The sequence below is a fragment of the Drosophila rhopaloa genome, unplaced genomic scaffold (genome assembly GCF_018152115.1).
Source record: "Drosophila rhopaloa isolate 14029-0021.01 unplaced genomic scaffold, ASM1815211v1 contig_3, whole genome shotgun sequence".
NCBI lineage: Eukaryota > Metazoa > Arthropoda > Insecta > Diptera > Drosophilidae > Drosophila > Drosophila rhopaloa.
This window is the reverse complement of record NW_025335123.1, coordinates 14,044,080-14,067,207: the sequence shown is the minus strand read 5'-3', so window position 1 is coordinate 14,067,207 and position 23,128 is coordinate 14,044,080. Positions and strand designations below refer to the sequence as shown.

The window sequence follows — 23,128 nt, the reverse complement described above, 5'->3', positions numbered from 1 at the left end:
AAATACCATTAAAAATAATGTATTAGTGCTAATGATGTATGTTGGGTGATAAAAGAGAAAATAGATCGAATACATCGACTATTATTATTTGTGACCGCCTTATTTTGTTGCTGTGAGTATCTCACTATTTCAATTTATTGCCCAGCCACAAGTACTCCCAAATGATTTCAATATTGAGCACTTTTACCCTTCGATTGCATCGCCAAATGGAATGGAGTGCGAGTAAACAAACCGGAAATCTCCATCTCGAAGCCGATCTTTATGGCCTTGTTGCTATTGGCCCCCAGTTAAACGCTAAACTTTTGGATTGGGAATCATGAATAATAAAATGGTAAGTCGATTGCCAGACTTGTAAATCGCTGGCGATGATCGCTGCGAGCAGTTTTGGCTCAGCCAAAGAAAGCCTCCAAACCGGCCTCAGTACTTCTCTTTCTCCGCCAATATATCGATCTCTTTCTGATTGGCATTCCCCGTCCTTTTCTACGAAATCCCGAAAAGCTTTTGCATTCGCGCCGTGGTAACACAAACGTTGAATGGAGCACGTAGCTCAATGACAAAAAAAAACCGAAGACAGCCGAGGCCCCAAGAAATGGTAACGAAATCGAAAGTGCAGCTCACTCATTGTCAGGCACTGAAAAAAAATCATTAAATAAAGTTGTTCCTTAAAAATCTACTATTTAAATATTTGCCAAACAATTTACTAATTTTTATTTAATTTTATTTTTATTTAAGTTATACATAAATTGGGGTTGATAAGAAAAAAAAAATGGTTTTTAACCTCTCTTCAAATATTTGCTGTACCTTATATAATCTTGTACCATTTATATTAATGATATGATACAATGACAATGCCTTTTTTCTAGATTCCAAGTTATATTGATACAGTCAAATGAATTAAATATTTGTACAATTTTCTTTCGGTGTAACAATTTTGTAAGCAGCTTTACGGATATTTCTCCCTCATTTTTTCACTCTCTCTCGGACTGTTGTTTGTGTTTCGGTTTGGACTCTGCGGATTTTGTTGTTATCATTGGTAAGTGCGAGGGTAAAAGCTTTCGAAGGCCGTCCAAAAAGCTGCTTCTTCATCATCTTGGCCGTCTTCGGCCAATGTGGCCAAAAGCAAAACCAAAAAGCGAATTGTTCATTGAACAAGACGAGCTCGTGGCGTGCGTTTCGCAGGGAGCGGCGAAATATTATATATATATGTGTATTGGAATTATCGAGAGTGAAACGAAAACACCGTTGACAATTATCACTTGAAGAAATTACAGTGCAATCAATCGTACTTTGTCCCTTATATTTTTTTCTGTTTATTGTTTTTTTTTTTTGCATTTTCTGCTGCTGTTTTGAGATGAAAGACGGCAGCAGCAGTCATGGTAATCGTGAGTGAGACAAAGGAAAGTGGCAGGCAGTCGCGTTCAGTTTGAAGCCGCCATACCACAAAAAAGAAAAAAAAATATAAATAAATAAATAATCCGCAAAAATAACGGCAGCAACAACAACTGTATAACAGCAGCTACTGGAACCCGAGCAGCGGTCACAATACTAATAAAAAACCGGAGGCAAGTGTACCAAAATCAAGTGCAGAAACAAAGATATCCTCGGGAATTTAAACCAGAATAATTAACTTATATTTTTTAAAGTTTGTATAGCATAATTTTATCATCACACATTTTCATACATCAAAAAATCATTTAACAATTTATCATTATTTTCAAAAAAGTAAACAAATCTCTCTTTCTATTCAATTGAATAATTGTTTAATTTATTTTTGTTTCCCATTTATCTTAAATTTTGGCAAACAGTATTTTTAACATCGTTTTATTCTTGATAATAGACCAGCATACAAGTATATAACATTATTTATTTAGCTGCTTAACCCTTTTGACAAAATATATTTGATGTATTTTTAAAGTACACATCTTGATAACAGGTTAAACTATCATAACAAATACTCAATAAATAAAAAATCAACTTTTACAACCTGTATAAACACAGCTTTTAATAAACCCACAAATAACCATTAACTCGTACATTAACACCTATTTGCATTTATACAAGACCACATACTGGCGTACTACAACTGCGGTCATTTTCACTTTTATTTTATGTAACAACTTCCATTTCTGAAGGTTCAAAATACGACGGTGGGGAAAACAAAAAAAAAAAGAAAGATACAGAAGCAAACAAATACTAAAAAGGAGGCGAATATGCTGGGCCAAATTCTTATGCAAGACTCCTACCGGCCACGCCTTCGCGGTTTTTGGTTTGATTTGTTTGTTTTTGGCCTATTCACACTTTCTACCGCCGATTCGGTGGCATTACTCCACCGACGATCCACCGATACGACGATCCACCGACTCACACCTCTGTGCGAATTATTATCAATTTGTGCACGTCGCGACCATAAAGAGGCAATCATGGAGCGCGTGTATCGCCGGTGGCACTGCATATGCATACGACTCGGGCAATTAAAAGCGCCAAGCAGGCCAGCAAGAAAGTGCTGCTATGTAACCATATGGCTGCGATGGCCAAGTGGGAAAGAGGGAGAGCAAAATAGGGCAGTCGTAACGAATGGAAAATACCCTAGGGGGGATACAAAAGTAGCAAAAACTTATCCCATATCTAAAGTTATCAACAATCTGTGGTGTTTCTTCATTACGAAAGGTAGAGTTTATGTTTAACCAAGAATGCACACCCTTTCCACAGTGTGATGTTAAATTAATTGCAAAAATTACGCAAACTAAACGACTTTACCAATTTAGAAACAAACTAAGACTATTTAAAACGGAACCCGTATAAGTACGTATATGGTAAAAGTAAATACGATCTATATTTTATTCTGCATTTTAATGTTTAACACAATAAATTAATAAATTCAAAATAAAACAATATAGAAAATATATAAATGATGCAGAAAATAAGAAAAAGGTGAAATGGGGCTTATAGAACATTTAAAATAAGAAACTTGTATTTTAAAACAATGTATAGGTTTTATAAAACAGGAGAAATAATTAATAAGATATCTCAATAGGGAAAAGCTTATAGGATCAGTTAGTCGAAAATTGAAAAATTTGAAAATTGTAATAGAAAACTTTTAAAGGACAGCTTGAAAAAGTGAACATGGAACAGAGAACAACTTAAATAACTAGAATAGGATATCCCAAATTGTATATACATATCAAAACGAAAGACTATTATTCCCTTTATTAATAGTCATTTAATACGGCTTTCATAGTTGAAAACCCTAATAAATAATTGATTCCAAAGAGTGGTAAACGTGGTAATTATTTCCATTTTAGGTGTCACCTAGCAACTGCAATTCACTTAGTACGGAAATGCGCCATGATTTTTTTCTATACATTTTTTTTATGATTTCTCGTGTTATTTGCTTGTTGTTGTTAGCCAAGTTGAGCTTCTTTAATGTGTCACGGTACCATGACTCAGCCGATTGTCGAGAAAGCGTTCAGCTGAAGTGAAGTAGCTGAAATTACTTACCACTTTCCGACTGGATTTGTGTGCGATGCGACCCACAAAGGGCAGGGCAAACAGAAAACAAACGAGCGCACAGAAATCCGTGAAAATGTCATCAATTATGGGGCATAAAGTCTGGCCATAATTAAAAGCTGTCAAATCATAATTGACAGGCAGTTGAGGCCAGAAAAAATAAAAAAATAAACCGAGCCAGAAACTGCGGCCAGTTGCTAACAATGTGTGAATTGCATAATGACGACGGAACCGACGAAGTAAATGGATGAATCGACATCAATGTGATGTAAAAATGCCCGAGAAAACCTGGCCCAATATTGCGTCAAGCGAGAAAAAATATCTCGGAGGGTTTTCCTTTGTCACTCCGCCCAAGGGCGTTGCATAAATTAGCGGCCAGTGTTGCGTCTGCCTTTAACGGGGATTTGAGTGAATGAATTTTTCGAATTTTGGATTTAATTTCTGCCGCTGATGATGTTTGTTTTTTTGTAGTTTTCGTTAGTTACATGGCAACCGTCGAGCCGTTCAAATCGCTGAAGCGAAATTGCCTGGCAAAAATAGTTATATATACACATATATCATAATTTAGTTAACAGCATTTTGCGCGTCTAAAAATAGACAACTATTTTCGGTGCGGTTAATTAATCGAGAGCAGTTCCAGTTACTTTTATTTTCAAGTGTTGTGACAGAGGTACCCCCAAAAAAAAAAAAAAAAAAAAAAAAAGAAGATTAAAACTAAAAACAAGAAAAGGGAAAAATAAAATAAATATTACATACAAAAGTGATTACATGAAATACGAGTACCGTATGTAGGAAGCTCGATGTCGCTTGGCTTTCACTGCGATCGCTTTAAATCGAGAGCGCCGGGGGGAAAACTGGAAAAACCGCAGAAAAAAACAACAACAGGAGCTGGACGGCAATTAAAGCCCGATGCCGCCAATGGACATACAAAATAACGAAATTGCATTTTACAGGCTGAGCCATTGAGACATTCGAGACTCTCGAGAGACAAGAGACAAAATGTAGTCGAGGATTTTTTTTTTTTTTTTTGCTATTTGCGCTTTCCGCCTGCCAAACGGCATTGAACTTGAAAAACTAGCCATCGAGAGAAAGAAAGAAAAATAGAGAAATATACAGGCCGGGAAAGACAACAAAAATCAATAGCAACAACAACAACAACAACAAAAAAGAAGAAAAGAAATGGATGGCTAATGAGATGTTGCTGACATCATTTGAATATTTATATAGTTTTAATTTAATTTCTATGCGATTTGATAACGTTTTATTTTCGTAGTTTTTCGTTGCTTGCGAAAAGTGTAAACAAGTTCGTTGCCTAAGTCTTTTGTTTGGCTGCGCGTGTGACAGCGCCATCTGTTGGCCAACGATTGCCAAACTGCAGGCTTTTAGGTATTTGTATATATACATATATACGCACATATAGCGGCTTCCGCCAGACTTTATTGCTTGCATGTTGCTGATTTTCGAGCCAGTTTTTGTATTTGTATTCGTATTTTTTTTTCGTTTTCGTTTGCCAAGTCATGCAACAATGGCAAACATGTTAACAAGAAACCAAAAAAAAAAAAAAAACTACTACTACAATGCTCATCAGTTACCCATCATCCATAAATGGATGAGTGATAGCGCCGCTCCCACGCTTCGAATGTCGTTATCTGAATATAGTCGAGAGCTGGTTGCTCCATCAATGGATTAGGCTGGGAAACATTGAGACATGGCGGACTGAACCTAAATAACGATTGCAATAAAATCTATGGAAACAGTGACATAAACGTGGTGGTTTGAAATTGATGGGATTTCAATTTGTATTTGACTACCGATTTACTTTAGATATATTTTGTAATGGATGTGGCATACAGTCTATTTGGGGTTTAAATTAAATACAGCAAATATAATCAAAATTAATATCAAGTAATTGTCAATAAACAATAAACAATAACTAGTAAACTGATTTATTAAAAAAGGATAAGACACCGAATAATATAATATTATACACAAACTTTAGAAATAGTACTACTAATTTTATTTCTTAAAGTACAATTGTGATAATTTTTTTAATTATTTGCCTTATTTTGTATCTTGCAGTTCTGTTCATATTTCTGTCAAAATATGGGCCAAGAGATATCGCAACAGCAAAATCAGCAACACCAACAACACCACCAGCAGCACCAACAACAACAACAACCGCCCCATCACAAACGACAACCACAGCGAAAAAGCTTCAGCGGCATTAGCACCACCAATCAGCCGATCTACACGCCCGCCAGCCACCTATCCACCAGCTCCTCCAGCACCTCCACCACCACCACCACAAACAACAATAGCAATAATAATAATAACAATAATACTAATAGTAACAACAATCAGAACTACCGATTGCGACACAAGTACAATCTGAGCAAACAAACGTACGAGAGGAGCAAAATACCAGCGAGTGGAGCGAGTACCAGTCAATCGGATACGGATTCGCACTACGCCAAGTTGAATCTGCAGAGGAGCAGTTCGCAGAGTTCGGACAGTGGGATTTATAACTCGTCGTGCCACTGCAGTTCCATATCCTCGATATCGGCCGTTAGCAGTAGTGCCAGCAGCAGTCGCAGCAGCAGTAGCTCCAGTAGAGGCTGTCCCAGTTCACTGGTTTCGAGCAAATCGAATCGATCGCTGGACAAGCAGAAGCACTACCTGAGCCACCACCTGTACATCAAGTCCTATCTGGATATCTTGGAGGAGGACGAGCGGGCACGGGCGCATTTCAAATCCGCTCGTCCAGGAGGCATTCGCAACTATACACCCAAGATCTTGGCCAGCGGGGAATCGAGTATTTCGGGGCATTGCAGCAGCAACACGAACACCGGCACATCGACAGCGTTATCCTCGAGTGCTCCGGCTCATTGTTACGGTCCGGGAAAGCGGACCACATCCGGAGGAGGATCAGGATCAGGATCAGGAGTAGGAGTAGGAGCAACCGGACAACCGGGCAAACACTGTCAGGAGGATCCGTGGATTTGACAATTACTGAAACATGGCGTTTGGCACAATGACGTCTTTGCTTGGCATGATCCCACTCCTGGCGATCGGCATGAACTTCTATCGCTATCAAAGCGTCGATCCCGAGAACAAGGTCCAGGAGCCAACCGTCGTAAGTTGCCAATCTAGCAGTACCAATCGACAGAATAATTTAACTATCATTTTAGAATCTTAACTCATCTACTAAATATCATTGGATTTTAGCTACTCATGAACCTAACTTTGTTAAATACTTTATACAGTACTATAACCATTAGTTCCATTTTAAAATTAAATGTAATGTAAGAAGATCTAAGGCACTGATCTATAGTTTTTTATATTAACTCGCTCATAAACTCCATATTAAAATAAATATTAATTTCAGTCTTATCTTAAATGTATCATGTTCGTCTTAAATGTATTATTTTCGTTATTTTTTTCAATTCCATTTAAATATTATATTTTTGTGCTGTTTTGTCTGTATCCAAAGGTAAATAATTTAAAAACGCCTTTGTGGGTTTTTTAAATGAAATGTAACCCACCTCATTTAGACTGAAGTTAATAATATATTATTACTAACTTCTCTCTATCGTTCCTTTAATGACCATACATTTTGTCTTTGTTTTAGTCAAAGCTATCATTATTTGAAAAGCCCACACTTTACGCCTACAGATGCTAATTTATTTTGCAATCCCTATTATTCAGATACGTCGTCAGTATGATTTCGTGGTGATCGGTGGCGGATCCGCTGGCGCCGTGGTGGCCAATCGACTGAGTGAGGTGCGCAACTGGACGGTGCTGCTCCTGGAGGCCGGCGGCGATGAAACGGAGATCTCGGACGTGCCAGCTCTGGCCGGATATCTGCAGCTAACGGAGTTGGATTGGAAGTACCAGACAACGCCGTCGTCCACCCGCCAGTATTGTCAGGCGATGAAGGGCGATCGCTGCTTTTGGCCGAGGGGCAAAGTGCTGGGCGGAAGTTCTGTCCTCAATGCGATGGTCTATGTACGCGGCTCCAAGAACGACTACAATCATTGGGCCTCGTTGGGTAATCCGGGCTGGGACTACGACAGCATGCTGAAGTACTTCCTCAAATCGGAGGACGTTCGCAATCCGTACTTGGCCAAGACGCCATACCACGAAACTGGTGGATATCTGACCGTTCAGGAGGCCCCATGGCGAACTCCCCTCTCGATCGCCTTCCTGCAGGCGGGCATGGAGATGGGCTACGAGAATCGGGACATAAACGGTGCCCAGCAGACGGGATTCATGCTCACCCAGAGCACAATACGTCGCGGTGCCCGTTGTTCCACTGGCAAGGCATTCATACGACCCGTGCGCCAGCGCCAGAACTTCGATGTCCTGCTCCATGCGGAGGCCACCAAGATCCTGTTCGACAAGCAGAAGCGGGCCATTGGTGTGGAGTACACGAGGGGCGGTCGCAAGAATCTGGTGTTCGTGAAAAGGGAGGTGATAGCGAGTGCCGGTGCCCTCAATACCCCAAAGTTACTAATGCTTTCTGGCGTTGGGCCAGCGGAGCATCTGCAGGAGCACAATATACCGGTGATATCCGACCTGCCAGTGGGCAACAATATGCAGGATCATGTCGGTCTGGGCGGCCTCACCTTTGTGGTGGATGCTCCACTGACCGTCACCCGCAATCGCTTCCAGACCATCCCCGTGTCCATGGAATACATACTGAGGGAACGGGGTCCCATGACTTTTTCGGGAGTGGAGGGTGTGGCCTTTCTCAACACCAAATACCAAGATCCCGCCGTCGATTGGCCCGATGTGCAATTCCATTTCTGCCCCAGTTCGATAAACTCCGATGGCGGCGAGCAGATACGCAAGATATTGAATCTGCGAGATGGCTTCTACAATACAGTATACAAACCGCTGCAGCACAGTGAAACCTGGTCGATATTGCCACTGTTGCTGAGGCCCAAGAGCACCGGATGGGTGCGTCTGAACTCGAGGAATCCGCAGCACCAGCCGAAGATCATACCGAACTACTTTGCCCACCAGGAGGACATCGATGTGCTGGTCGAGGGCATTAAGTTGGCCATCAATGTCTCGAATACCCAGGCCTTCCAGCGATTTGGCTCCAGGCTGCACAACATTCCACTTCCGGGATGCAGGCATTTGCCGTTTCAGTCGAACGAATACTGGGCCTGTTGCATCAAGGAGTTCACATTCACAATCTATCATCCGGCTGGAACGTGTCGCATGGGTCCCAGTTGGGATGTCACCGCCGTGGTCGATCCCAGACTAAGGGTCTACGGGGTGTCCGGAGTTCGGGTGGTGGACGCCAGCATTATGCCAACGATTGTCAATGGGAATCCCAATGCACCGGTTATCGCCATCGGCGAAAAGGCCTCCGATTTGATCAAAGAAGATTGGGGCGCCAGGCGGGCGAACACTTCATCTTAGTTTAGGCACTCTATTGCTAATTTATGTTTCAACTAGTCAAATGTGGATTAACAGATGTAATATTATCGCTATGTGTTTTCGTTTTATCGATTTCCTCGTTTCATTCGCCGCTAAATTTATGATTAGTTATTCTGTTAAGTTAAGTGTACGAATTCCCACATAAAGGTTTTTTTTTTTGTTATTTTATCAAGCATTTTATTAAATATTTATGTATTTATGAAACAATCTCAGATGTGTTTTAATTTATTTATTTGGTTATACTTGTCGGCTACTTAATTTCTTTAATTTTTGGCGACATTTGCATCTTAATGCAAAAACATTGTATATAATAAAGAATTTATTAAGGCAAACTGTGTAGTGTTTTTAGTTAAACGTTTTAAACGTGAGTTGGTTGTACATGTCGGCTACTTAATTTGTTATCTACATATGATGTCAAATACATGGCACTAAACAAATTATTATTTTTAAATTATGAACTTACAAAAACTCTCAAACGTTGTAAAACAGAGTTTATATTAAACTATCTTGTCTTTAATATGATTTTTCTTGATCAGTTATTCTACTATTTCTATTTAATACATGACATCTACATGAAGAAAGAGATTTTTTACGAAGGATTCCTTAATTTACATATAATGTTACATTAAAGTTTATTTCTCGCATTTTTAGTAACAAGTAATATAAAACAACTAATTTAAATTTTATCCAAATTTAAGACAAATGGGAGTATAATAAAACCATTTTAACCATTAACCATGTAGGTATATTAAAAGTTTATTACAAATTGTGTAATTATAATTATAGTCAAAATATTTATCTTCTGTACCAAATCTAACCAACTTTTTTAATACAATTCTTTTAGTACTAAATTATTTTTGTTCATTATTTGTTTCCAAAATAATATCAAGTAAACTTAGCGAGTGCGTGAACCATTGTCAAGAGTTAGTTAGGACAGGAACCACAGAGAAAGTTAAGTCACGAAATGCATAATTTTAATTTGATTTTCGATTTGCCTTAAGTGCTGGGCGGTATTTGGAATCCGCCCCTTTTGGTCAACTTTCTGGGCTGCCCGATCTTCCGCTTTCCTAGAGCCAAATGTCAAAAATTGCCAGTATAATCAAAAATTCCCCCGCAAATGCCCCCGTTGAAAAGTATAAGCTCTGCATTTATGATATGCTGATGGTTTCCGTGTTCCCCCGCCCTCCTTTTTTTTTTTTTGCTCTTTTTTTGAGTTGCCGTGGGCGTGGCTTGATAGTCAAGCTTCCGTGTTGCTATTCAAAAAAAAAAAAAAAAAAAAAAAAAAAAAAAAGTTTCGCTTTCGAGCGTTCAAGTGTGCCAAGGTTACTAAAATTTGTTGACCACACGGAGCACTCGGCACGTTTTATTTCGTAGGTGTCAGTTGAAAGTTTGGGCAATGGCCTGTCGACAATTATCGACTGCCAGCGAAAAGCCGGACAATTGCGAATTTCGCATGCTACTTCCAAAGAAGTCGGTTTCACACCCCCGCACCGCACCCTTTATCCGTAATAACATTGCAAAAATAATAATAATAAGAAAGACCATAAGCAAACGAAACCGAGTCTATAAACCACCCAAGGCGATGCCCAGACTTCTTACATAAGGCCCTTTTAGAGGGTATACAGTGGGAAATAACTAATAAATAAATGCAAACAAAGTTGGGGCAAATATTTGATTTGATTTTAACGAAACGACAAGTCATAGCGACCGCATACGAATGGAAAGTGTTATGCGAAAGATGCGGATGAAGAGCGGGGAGGAGTTGTGCGGGATGATGACACACTACACACTACAAACTACACACTACATTTCAGATCGAGGGACGTGCGGTGAATATCTGTGTCTGTGGTCAGTGAAACGGTGAGCCGGTCACATGGAATTGGGTCATTAAACCGCCGAGAGTTCGATCGTCGAGACCCCCTGAAAACAAGCCGGCAGATGAGGTAAGATAGGAAGTGCACATAATGCGGGAGCGGGGATTAATAATACGTGGGCGATGGTTTGGAGATGCAGTAGATCATTGTTTAAATAGGGTCAATAATAATACTTTAATAATCACAAGCGGATATATGCATCTTCCTAATTGCAGCCAGTCAAAAAAATACTCCGAGTCAATTAAATAATCCCCGATTAAGTATATAATATACACTATAAATAAGACTAAGCATCTACCATACCAAATTTTAGATAAATTAAATAACCAAACCACTACTTCCTTAACTCGCTCGGAAAATAACAACATCAAAGGTAATAATCATTTTACAATCGTTTACTACTATTTACTTCATTTCTTACTACTTTTACTATATACTACTATATCTACTATTTAGTAATATTTTCTGTTATAAATAATATTAATACTATTTACTCAATACTTGAATATGAGTTTTATCTTATGTAAACTCTTTTCACTATTTATTTACTCATATGGATTATCAAAAGTGAATACAGCTATCTTACTTAAATCGAATATATACCCCCTACTGAGTATTAAATAAATCAAATGAAATAAGTCAATAATATGACAAAACTAGATACATGGCTGATCGAATATAAACTCTACTTATTATCAAATTAATCATATGGATTATCAAAAGTGAATACAGTCTTCAGTCTTAAATAATCCAATTGATGATCGGGTATATCCTCTACTCAATATTAGGTAAATCAAACGGAACAAGTCAAATACAGTGAATCATTTGAGACAGTCATTGGTAATCATTCCGTGCATCTCATCAGTGCGTGTCTGCATTGAATTGAAATTAATCATGATACATGTCAAGAGGAATTTGCATTCGCTTCACTATTTTTTCACCCTCTTTTTCTTCATCATCTTCTGCTTTATTCTCTCTTCTCCCACATCGTCATCCTCTTAATTTCCCCAGTGCAAACAGAGGTGCATACGTGATGTTGAACACACGCGACAAATCGCACAAGAAAACGAAAGAAGTAATCAAATCCAAGACTGGTTGGGACTCTTTTTTTTTTTTTAATTTTTTTTTTTGGGCGCAAGAGGCTTGTGGACTTACGGGAGGGATTGAATAATCTCTGTTTAATTTCGGTCAATTATGCCGTGCCTCAGTCCGCCGTCGAAGTTGCAATTGCAACGAAACCAAAACCAAAGCAAAGCAAACCAAATCCAAAGCCAAAAATAAAAAAAAAGCCGATTCGAACCCGAACCCGAAATCGTTCAAGGCATATAATTTCAATTGCAAACTGGAAAAAAAAATTTGGGAGGGAGTATGGAGGAGCATTGTCAAAAAAATATCAGACCCGCCGCTTATGTCATAGATGGGGCAAGGTGTTAGGTGCCGCGCCTCACGTAGGCAATCAAAATCCAAATCAAAAGCAAAATATCCGCGCTGCCAACTAACGAGGTTTAATCCAAAGCTTAAAGCCACTTGTTGCCCTTTTAATTTGAGCCCCTTTTTTTGTCGAGAGCCTTTCGCCAGATGGTGCACTTTAAATGCACAACCCCTCTTGGAATCCGAAAAACAGATCCAATTGACTTAAAGGAGTTTTTGGCTAAGCGAAAGTTTCGATGCCCTTTGAAAGGGTATAGTTTTTTTTTCAAATCATATAAGATTAGAAAAAAAAAAAACAAAAATTTATATATTTTAGATTGTAAAATCTTTTGCAAGATATGGTTTTAATAAATAAAACAAATTTGAAAACACAGTTCCAGTAATTATACAGAAACGTCAAGTTTTTTCTATAAATACAATTTTGTTGATCTTCATATAAATTTGATACATAAATTTGATTCCTATTGATTATAATCTTGCAGGGCATTTGACAGTTGGTCGGCAAAATTGATAATTTTTCTTCTATGAGTTGCATTTTTGTTTGAGGGCGTTTTTATTTAAAATCGCCACATTCCCTTTTCAGCGAGCTTATCGCAATGGGTCCACCTCCTTGCCCATGGCCCCTCTTTATATATACATGCATAAACATATATCCCTCTTCCCTGAGCACTAATTGCACCTTAACACCCAACACACAAAAAAGTCGAGCTGAGAAACGAAGCGAAATGGGAAAGAGACAGCAATGAAATATTTCAACAGCTTACCTAAATCATGTTGTTGCTGTTTACCGTAGCTGTGCTGTTTTTGTTTTTTTTTTAGCTTTTTTGGCTCATGATTACATAAATTATACCCGTTGACAAAACACAGCCAGCCGGGTTGTGCCAGGCAATTGGCAAATAGATCTCTCGCCAGCGCAAAAAGGAAAAAAATACAGAAACTGAAAAACACACAGATTTTTCTCAGCCATGTTAATGGGTTAATAACTTCATTTGACCATATTTCGCTCATGGCTTGCCACTTTACAGATGGGTTTGGCAGGCGAGGAATGCGGTCACTCAAGCGGAGAGAATTTCCAGCCGCACAAGATCTGCCAAGGAATTAAAAACTATAACTCCTTTGGACGTGGGTATTAATAAGCGTAAGGCTTCAGTCACATTTCGTTAAGGCAATTTGCAAATTTTTTTGTAAAAAAAAAAAAATTTTATTGTAAGCAACAATTTGGAAGTCAACTTTTTAAATAAACTTGGTGACTAGAAGTTTTATTAATTTCAGCCTTGCTAGCAAATTATTTATTATTATATATTATATTTTATAGTTGACCCTTTATTTCCTAAGTGTATAAAGAAAAATTGTAAACCATTTAATTTTTTTAATCCTCTTCTTAAATAGTGCTTTTCTTAAAAATATAATCAAACCTTTTTCTCTTGATCTTTTATGTTTTCTTCTGATGTCAAACTTGTATTACTAATATACCTCAAATTTTATTCCTCAATTAAAACTACTTTTCTCGATTAAGGATCTATCGCTATAATCGATCAACATATTTTAAGCATTTTGCTGTAATCTTTCCACATATTTAACGTAATTCTTCTTCACCGACGATCGCATTCGAATTTTGTGACCCATTTTTTGGTCATTTAGAGTCAATTACCACCCCACTTCTCTTCCTCCTCCCCTTTTCCTCAGCTATTTGACCTTCTGGTTTTGTTGGCTTTATGACCGCATCTTCTTCTTCTTCCTACGTTGCGGTTGGAAGTTCCAACATTCGTACCGTTATCAGAGCTTCGAACTTGTTGGCCATCCAACGTGTTCGATGTGCCAATAATATGCAACAGCTGCTCTGCGAGTTGTTGTTGCTCTCCAGCTATAGCTTTTCGGAATTTCGCGGCAAACGGATCGTTCAGTTGACTACGTGCAACGCAGCCGCGCAGACGCAGTCAGCGGTTAACAATTTTCGATATATATACCTAAATATAATCATATTTTTAAACCACCCAATTTTTTTGTCGAACGTATTGAAAGGATCCCGTGACTTCGTTTTTGTGATTGATGTGCCAAAAGTGCCAGGCTACGTGGGCTAAGAATTGCAAGTAAGCCAAAAAATAAAGTCGCAGAAAAGTGAAGTGAATCGAAAGGTTAAAGTTTCAAACACCTGTTGCCGGTTACCAAAAAGAAACAAAAAATAATAATGGGTGAAAAGAGTTCGAAATGAAATGCACTGAAGTGCATATTTTTTTTCGGTTTTTCATTTGCACAATCCACCCACAAAATGTACAAACACAAAAACCACATTAAACTATGAAATACGTTCAGAAAACCAATAAAAGAAAAATACTAACAATAAAGAAAGAGAGGCTTTGATAAGTAGGCTATATGTTGCAGGCACAGCAGCAACACTAACGGTTGTTCGGGGGTATTGTTAATGTAGCTGCCTTTGTAAGTCTTTCATTTTTTTTTTGGTTTTTATTTATTTTTTTTTTGCAACGCCAAAGACAATAGAAAGATTTGTCTTTGCGGTAATAACTGGCAGCAACATCAGTTGCCGCAGCAACAACAATTGTTTCTTTTTAAACATTATGCTCTCGTGTAGACAAAAAAAAGAAATTTGCATTTACATTAAAAAAGAAATGAGGCGTAGGGCGACGTCTTCCACGCCCATTTCGCATAACTTCAGCGCACAGCAGCAACAACAACAAAAACAGCAACAATGCACAGCAGCAACATCTTCGATAACAGCAGCAACATTATATTTGAGGCCCCAAGTCTGACACTAATGGCTTTTTCAACAGGCATTAGGTTAAAGGAGGTTTTTAAATTGATTAAAAGCAGCGATTAAAAACTCCGTGAAGCCATTTAAAAACGCATTAAGAAAATACAGGATAGGATATAGTATGGCAATCAAATTACAAATCAAAGATGTTATATATTGTAAATAAGCAAGTTAGGTATATTTAAAAGCTCTTTTTTTTTAATTTTGACAATAAATATTTGTATTTAATTTGAAAATTTAAAACGTTAGGTATTAAATTATAGACCATAACTTTGTTAGTTAAAGTATTAAAAATCTTACTTTAATTTCGGCTGTGAAAAAACTCTTGGTTAAATATGCTTTTCCCCATTAAAGTAACTTAACTAGCTGTTAAGTTTTGAGTTTTAAGTAATGTTATTTTTTTTTAAGCAATCTCCTAAAAGTCGTAAATATCCCAGTTTTATTCGATTTTTGCCTCAATTGCCAGTGCATAGTTTTAATTAACATTTGGCACGCACCAGCAACAAGCAACTATCAACATAAAAATACACTGAAACAAATCAAAATAATATTTAAATTTCTATAACATAAAATCAACATTTAATATTGTCTATCATTAAATATTGTACCTCTATTTAAGTGGTATTTCATTTTTACTGCCAGTTTTGTTAAAAATGTAAGCATATCGAATCAAGCAGAATATTTCTTGCTGTGCACCTGTGCAGTTGTTGCAGGCATTTTCCTGGGTGTTGTTGCAGCTAAATGAAATTTGCCGCTAGGTAATTAAAACATTTTACTTAGCCATGAGTACAATAATTAATTAATTGCACCATTTGAATACTGTTAGGCGGCCACTATTGCCGGAGTGTTGTTTTGGGCCACAGCAAGTCATTGACACAATGACATGTCTCCCAAAGTTGAAGAATCCAAACCCAGCCGGCAAATCACTTTGCCACCTGCTGGCCAAGGTGACTGACACGAAATGACACCGACTGACATTGTAATCATGAACCCAACGACTTTATGGCGATGTCGAGTGGCTAAATAACCGACTGAGTGACTGAGTGAGTGAATGACTGATGTCTGCGTTTGTTTACACCAAATTAGCGCACAAAATCGGCAAGCAAATCACCTTAATTGTCTCAATCATCATGATAAAGTGGTTAGATGCGTGGGTGCTAAAAGTAGTAAAGCAAACAAAAACCTGAAGAAGGGGAAGTTCAGTTGGCAGTTGGCTGATCAGTGATCAGTGATCAGTGGTCATGGCCTTCAGCTGGACAGGAAGCCTAATTGGCTTCCATCAAAAGCTTGTGAATATAATAATCTGTACACAACAATGTTCAAAATAATAGATTTTTTGCCTTTAAAAACATTTTTTCAAAGAAATTTAAATGGTTTTTTTTTTAATAGTATTTAGTATTAATTTTAACCTTTAGCTTACTTATTGGCAACTTAAAATATCACATTATAATTTTGCTAGGGCTTAGGTTTTTAATATATGTCTTGTTTTCATTATTAGGCTGGTTGTTTTAACACACACTTGTTGCACAATTTACGAAATTTAAAAATGTAAATACAAGCAAAATTCTAAAAAATATAAAATACCCCTGAAATGTACTTCAAATCAAATATATTTTGTTTCACAAAAATCTAAGTAATTTTAATTATTTTTGTATACTTTTTGAAGGCCTGCAAATATTACTATTATTTTGAAAACAGCTGTTGCTATTCATTTTTGGCTCGGGCCTCAAAACAACGCTCTTTTTCTCCACAGTAATGACGCATGTCAATAGCAACAGGAGGGGGGGTGGTGGATGATAACTCCGGGCCGGGCCAACAGGTTTACCTGGTCCCGGAGCCGCAAAGTAAACTTGTTTGCTGTCGCTGCTGACCCAATTTCGTGCAACTTTTTTTTCGACATTTTTACAACAATTTTGTTGCTGCTGCCCCGCGGAGGTTTTTCGCACAAAACAAATCACAAAAACGAACCCTAAGAAAAGCAGAAAGCACTGCCGAAGAAATGGACCCACAGCTTCCACTCTCGAGATACCGCATCCGAAACCGAATCCGTATCTGAATCTGAATCTGCATCTGCGGCAGGAAAGGTTTTGATAGCCACCTGTTTGGTGGTTGCCCCAGTCTCAGTCTCACTGGCCTTTCACTTGGCCACCGAATGAGCGGGTTTAGCGGTTGGCAATTGAAGTGATAAGAAATCGACATTGAAATTGATTATGTCAGAGTGGCCGGGTTTCAGGGAAAATGAATAGAGAGAGTGTGGAATCTTTATTTATTACAAAAAAGTTACAACAAATTATTTCGAACCCACTGAATTTACAAACACACTTATTGCAAGGTTGTTAAAAATTAGGAAAAAAAAAAAAAAAAGTTAAAATAAACTATATATTTTACAAGCCTCTAAAAATAAATGTGTTAAAGACAGAAAAATGAAAACTTTCAGAAGTATTTAAATATTTATAGGAGATTTTATAGTAAAGAGCTCATGGTTTTTATTTTGCTTTTAAGTCATAACTTTGTTTACATTATTTATTCAATACCTGTTAAAAAGCTATTTCTTATAACTAATGTAACTAATTAATAAGTTCACTCGCATTGATTAGAGCTCTGTATAGGCCGCGTTTAGCTTTATTTATGCGATCAAAAAGTTAATGAACTTCAAAGCGAAGGAAATCAATTCGTTTTGCTAATACGGTGGTCTCGATAATCACTCGAATAAATTGGGCAGCACTTCCCTGTCTTTCGCCACCACCTGTCACTTTTATTTTTCATTTTTTTTTCGAGCCCCCTGGGCATCCCTTCACCTGTCTGTGAATCTCACACTCATTAGGCCAGGTATGTAAATTGTAAGTTTCGCACCCACCACTCCCACAAAAACAGGGTGAAGAGCGGAGGGGAGAAGCCACCCCCTTCTCGAAATAATTTGTAAACTGGATAGACAGGCGCTAAATGCCGTTGGATATTTCAACACCCGCTTGATAGAAACTCGACAACAAACTGCAAATACCACAAACACAACAACCATGTGTCAACAGCTCCCTCCGCCAAATATAGCCAAAGCTATTGAGTATCTCGATCTGGGCTTGAACCCAAGCTTAGATACAAAATGATCGCAATACAATCGAAATGAAACGAAACCCATTTCGTATGTCTTTGCCCAATCGAGCACGCCAATTACGAATACCCCCAAAAAATCAAAAAAAAAATAAAACGAAAAAGAAAAAGAAAAAAAAACTATAGGTCCAAACGGTTACGTCAGTGGGATCGTACAACAAAAAATATATTGTTGTAATCCAACCGAAAAAACGGCCGACGAATTTGAAAGACAAACAAATGAAAGATGGTTGCATTTACGTGGCTAACATTATAAACCAAAAATGAAAAGCCGCTAACAATCCCCCTTTGTCGCTATTGGCCGCAATAACGTCAAGGTCGTCGTCATCGCAGTGTTAACAACCGAAATTGGTCAGGAAATACGAGGGAAGGGGGTTTGGGATTAATGCAATACAAACAAACTGTTGCAACCGAATGCAATCGACAATCGACAAGGCAGTTAAGCAAATCAGTTCGAAATTCATTCATTTGTAGACAACCAGAACAAGCATGAAGTTATGAAAACGATAGCAGCACTTTTTGGTTGGTTAGGCATATGAAATGCGGTCGAATTATGTACGATAATTGGCAGAGTTATGAAGTCACAAGTGTCGTAACTCTAGATATGAAAGAACAGTGAATACTTGATGTACCCATTTTCATTTCAAAAGTTGCTTATTAAGTTATAACAGAGAATATATAATTTAAAGCTGAAAACATTTTCTCACACACTTTTCTTCATTTTTCAGTTGGCTTACGACGAGCACATGGAAAGCACAAACTAGCAGCAATAAGGATCTAACGAGAAGGACATTCAAGTATCAAATTAAAAAGGATCTACGGAGCATATAAAATAAATACAAAATTAATAACAATAATTACCTAATAAGCAAATCAGCAAAGGATTATCCATCGAACGTGAATAATTCAAATTAAAGAAGGAGCTAAGGAAAATAAATATAATAAATGTTAAACATCCTGATGAGAATTTCCAACAAATAATCGAAAAAGAAATCAGAAAGCACTGTGGCATTAAAGCACATAAGCAAAGCAGCACTTAAACTTTGCGGCTTATCAGAAATCGGGCAATATCAGAGCCCCGCCATGCAAAAAAGAAAAAAACGCTAGACTTCAGAGAGTGGCAAGAAGAAAGTGTGGAAAATAAACCAGATTAACATTAAACAAAGGACTAGAAAGCTTAAGGCTTTGGAAAGCCACAAGGGATAACCGAGAGCTAGAACTGTAGTGGCACTAGAACCCCCCCTCCTGCAACATGGTGCTAAACCTTCTCTTTATAACCACTGTGATCAAGTCGACATTTGGCGTGGTGACCACGGGACTCTGGCTGATTCCCCTGATGCTGGCCGCCATCACCTACTATCGCTACGATGCCGTCGATCCCGAATCGAGACCACTGGATCAGCTAAATCTCTTTCCCGAGTACGACTTCATAGTGGTGGGCAGTGGTTCGGCCGGTGCGGTGGTGGCCAATCGTTTGAGTGAGGTGAGGAAATGGAAAGTGCTGCTCATCGAGGCCGGTCCCGATGAAAACGAGATCTCAGATGTACCATCGCTGGCCGCCTATCTGCAGCTGAGTAAACTGGATTGGGGCTACAAGACGGAACCCTCGACGAAGGCCTGTTTGGGCATGCAAAACAATCGCTGCAATTGGCCAAGAGGACGTGTGCTGGGCGGCAGTTCGGTGCTTAACTACATGCTCTATGTGCGCGGCAATCGCAATGACTACGATCACTGGGCCTCGTTGGGTAATCCCGGCTGGGATTACGATCATGTGCTGCGGTACTTCAAGAAGTCGGAGGACAATCGTAATCCCTATTTGGCGAACAACAAGTATCACAATCGCGGTGGTCTGCTGACGGTCCAGGAATCCCCATGGCATTCTCCATTGGTGGCCGCCTTCGTGGAGGCCGGCACTCAGATGGGCTACGAGAATCGTGACATAAATGGGGCCAAACAGGCGGGTTTCATGATCGCCCAAGGAACCATTCGACGCGGATCGAGATGCTCCACGGCCAAGGCCTTCCTGCGACCAATACGTTCGCGCAAGAACTTCCATCTCTCGATGAACTCCCATGTGACGCGCATCATCATTGAGCCCGGAACGATGAGGGCCCAGGCCGTGGAGTTTGTGAAACATGGCAAGGTCTATCGCATTGCCGCTAGAAGGGAGGTGATCCTCTCGGCCGGTGCCATCAATACACCGCAGCTAATGATGCTATCCGGTTTGGGACCGCGAAAACATCTGGAAAAGCTGGGAATCCGTGTGCTGCAAGATCTGCCCGTTGGCGAGAATATGCAGGATCATGTGGGAATGGGCGGACTCACCTTCCTGGTGGACAAGCCCGTGGCAATTGTCCAGGATCGTTTCAATCCCACGGCCGTTACCTTTCAGTATGTACTACGCGAACGTGGACCCATGACGACATTGGGCGGAGTGGAGGGCTTGGCCTTTGTCCATACACCCTACTCCAATCGCAGCCTCGACTGGCCGGACATCCAGTTCCACATGGCACCGGCCTCCATCAATTCGGATAACGGAGCGAGGGTGAAGAAGGTGTTGGGTCTGAAGGAGTCCGTGTACCAGGAGGTCTATCATCCAATAGCGAACAAGGATAGTTGGACCATTATGCCGCTGTTGTTGAGACCCCGATCGCGGGGTTCTGTCAAATTGCGAACGGCCAATCCCTTTCACTATCCCCTGATCAATGCCAACTACTTTGACGACCCACTGGATGCCAAGACACTGGTGGAGGGTGCCAAGATAGCACTGCGAGTGGCCGAGGCCCAGGTCTTCAAGCAATTCGGCTCGAGATTGTGGCGAAAGCCATTGCCAAATTGCAAGCAGCACAAGTTCCTCTCCGATGCGTATTTGGAGTGTCATGTGCGGACCATTTCGATGACCATCTATCATCCGTGCGGCACTGCGAAAATGGGACCCGCCTGGGATCCCGAGGCTGTGGTGGATCCCCGATTGAGGGTCTATGGAGTACGTGGACTGCGTGTGATTGATGCCAGCATTATGCCAACGATCAGTAGTGGCAATACGAATGCGCCGGTGATAATGATTGCGGAAAAGGGCGCCGATCTGATCAAGGAGGATTGGCTAACGAATCCCGAGTACAAAGTCAAGCGGCAGGCCCAAGTTCAAGATGCACAGGCAGCTGGGAGCAACATTCAGGGCATTAGTGTGCCTGCCAGCAACATTAGTCACAGTGACAGGAGCAACATGGAGATCGGTTTCGGCAACAGCAGTCACATCAACATCAGCAACTTCAGCAATAGCAGTCACATAAGCAACAGCAACAGCAGCAACATCGACAGCAGCAACATCTACAGCAGCAACATCGACAGCAGCAACTTCACACTCAACTATGCGGATAGTTAGTGACTTGAGAAGGATAACAGAGCTCCAGTCAGCTCCAGATTTTGTGCTCAGGGCTCCATTAGCTTTAAACACTTGCAAAAGTGTCCACAACGAGAGACAACACAAAATGTTTGCCATTGCTAAAGTAACTTGTTGAGAAGGTAACTCTTTGGGATAGAGGATAACTCAACAAAAGCCAGAATGTGATCCAAAAACACACAGAAAATTGTTCACTGAAACCAGAAGCTATCTACTTTTCAACCCGAAGTTATCATATTTATGGAATCGACCAAAATAATGTCTACTCTTTTGTTTGAAAGAAGTCCACAACCATCAACATGGATATTCACTACTGAAGTTCATTTGAAAAACATTTTGGATTGCTCATGAAAACTCAATTAAAAAGGTTTAAAAACCCTACTATTAAATCTGAAGCTGTGCATTAAAAACGGCTCTTCATAAAAGTTTTATATCTAAAACTTAACCAACTTTATCTCTGTTTCTCACGATGCTTTTAGTTCATTTATGTTTTGTTATTAAGACAATCAAATGATTCTAACTAAAAATTGTTTTTTCAGTAGAAATCAACACAATTACTGCGGAAGGAATTCAATTACATATGTAGTAAATTAACTTCTAAACCTTTTTATTACCTATGATGGAAAAATTGGTTGTTAACTTATAACTCCTGGTTAAAAATGTATGTTATACACAAAGGAGAAGTTTACAAACTCATACTGCCCATTGAATCTCATCGCATGACGTCCTCAAAAACTCTACACAACGATCAATTGCAAGACGGAAACCAGAAATCGAGTCATAGATTAAATGCTTACCCTCAATTATGCTGTATTCTTAGCTCTAATTAGTAATTGTTGTTCTTTTTTTTTTGTTTATGTAGTATTTATACTAAGCTAGAATTAGATAATTTAATATTGTTTGACTATTTATAGGAAACTCCCATACACGCATTATTTAAACTACATTCTATTTAATAAATTAAATTTGCATATACATTAATGGCGAAATGGTTGTTATTTCCTGACAGCCGAAAAGCAGGCAACACAAATGAGGTAAGCAAATTGGTTTTTGGCCAAATGAAAGGCATGGTTAAATGAATGAGAAATGAGTCATCGCATGGTTGTGTGTATTTTGTTGATGATATCAATTCATGTACTATTTTTATTTCAGTCACTCGGTGTGTCTTTTCACTAATTAGGGGAAAGATAAGCAAAAGCTCAAAAAAAGGATGAATGATAAATTAGTTTATTCATTTATGGCCAATCTACTAGTATTTTTTTTAAATTTTGTTCCTGTACTTTAAACTTTGTTAGCTAAAAGCAGAAAGAATAATAGCTTTTCAAGTATTTCTTGCACAATACATCATATTTCATTACATTATACAGAGTATTTGATTGATTACGTCACACAATGCCAGTGACAACTTAATGAACCCACCCTGAAGTGAAAATATTCACGAAAAATACTCAATAAAAGGCCCTACCCATTTATACTTTAGGTTTTAAATACCATAGCCTAACATTTGGGCGCGGTAGTAAAAAAAAAAATAAAACAGACATACCAGGCACGCAACATTCTTGTGTAGAAAATATGTATATTTAATTA

At 38.9% G+C, this 23,128-nt stretch overlaps 3 protein-coding genes across 10 annotated transcripts in view; 2 read left to right on the top strand and 1 right to left on the bottom strand.

The window, feature by feature from the left end:
* LOC108048984 (flotillin-2) overlaps positions 1-23,128 on the bottom strand; it is a 110,647-nt gene that overhangs the window by 60,499 nt on the left and 27,020 nt on the right. The gene's annotated exons all lie outside the window — the stretch shown is intronic.
* Positions 1,159-9,126, top strand: LOC108048988 (glucose dehydrogenase [FAD, quinone]). Of its 2 annotated transcripts, XM_017129972.2 has the most exons (4): positions 1,159-1,562; positions 5,587-6,500; positions 6,604-6,640; positions 7,213-9,126. In XM_017129972.2, exons 2-4 carry the CDS (start codon positions 5,611-5,613, stop codon positions 8,935-8,937), a joined length of 2,652 nt encoding a protein of 883 aa, XP_016985461.1. In that variant the 5' UTR covers positions 1,159-1,562; positions 5,587-5,610; the 3' UTR covers positions 8,938-9,126. The 2 variants fall into 2 exon arrangements, with proteins under 2 accessions (XP_016985461.1, XP_016985460.1); XM_017129971.2 differs by lacking the exons at positions 1,159-1,562; positions 7,213-9,126 and adding an exon at positions 3,048-4,177 and having other exon boundaries at positions 5,587-6,608.
* LOC108048974 (glucose dehydrogenase [FAD, quinone]) lies at positions 10,822-22,469 on the top strand. 4 transcript variants are annotated; one of them, XM_017129951.2, is made up of 2 exons: positions 10,822-10,898; positions 18,867-22,469. In XM_017129951.2, the coding sequence occupies exon 2, from the start codon at positions 19,391-19,393 to the stop codon at positions 21,521-21,523; it is 2,133 nt and encodes a 710-aa protein (XP_016985440.1). In that variant the 5' UTR covers positions 10,822-10,898; positions 18,867-19,390; the 3' UTR covers positions 21,524-22,469. The 4 variants fall into 4 exon arrangements, with proteins under 4 accessions (XP_016985440.1, XP_016985439.1, XP_016985442.1 ...); XM_017129950.2 differs by lacking the exon at positions 10,822-10,898 and adding an exon at positions 14,179-14,350; XM_017129953.2 differs by lacking the exon at positions 10,822-10,898 and adding an exon at positions 14,365-14,696.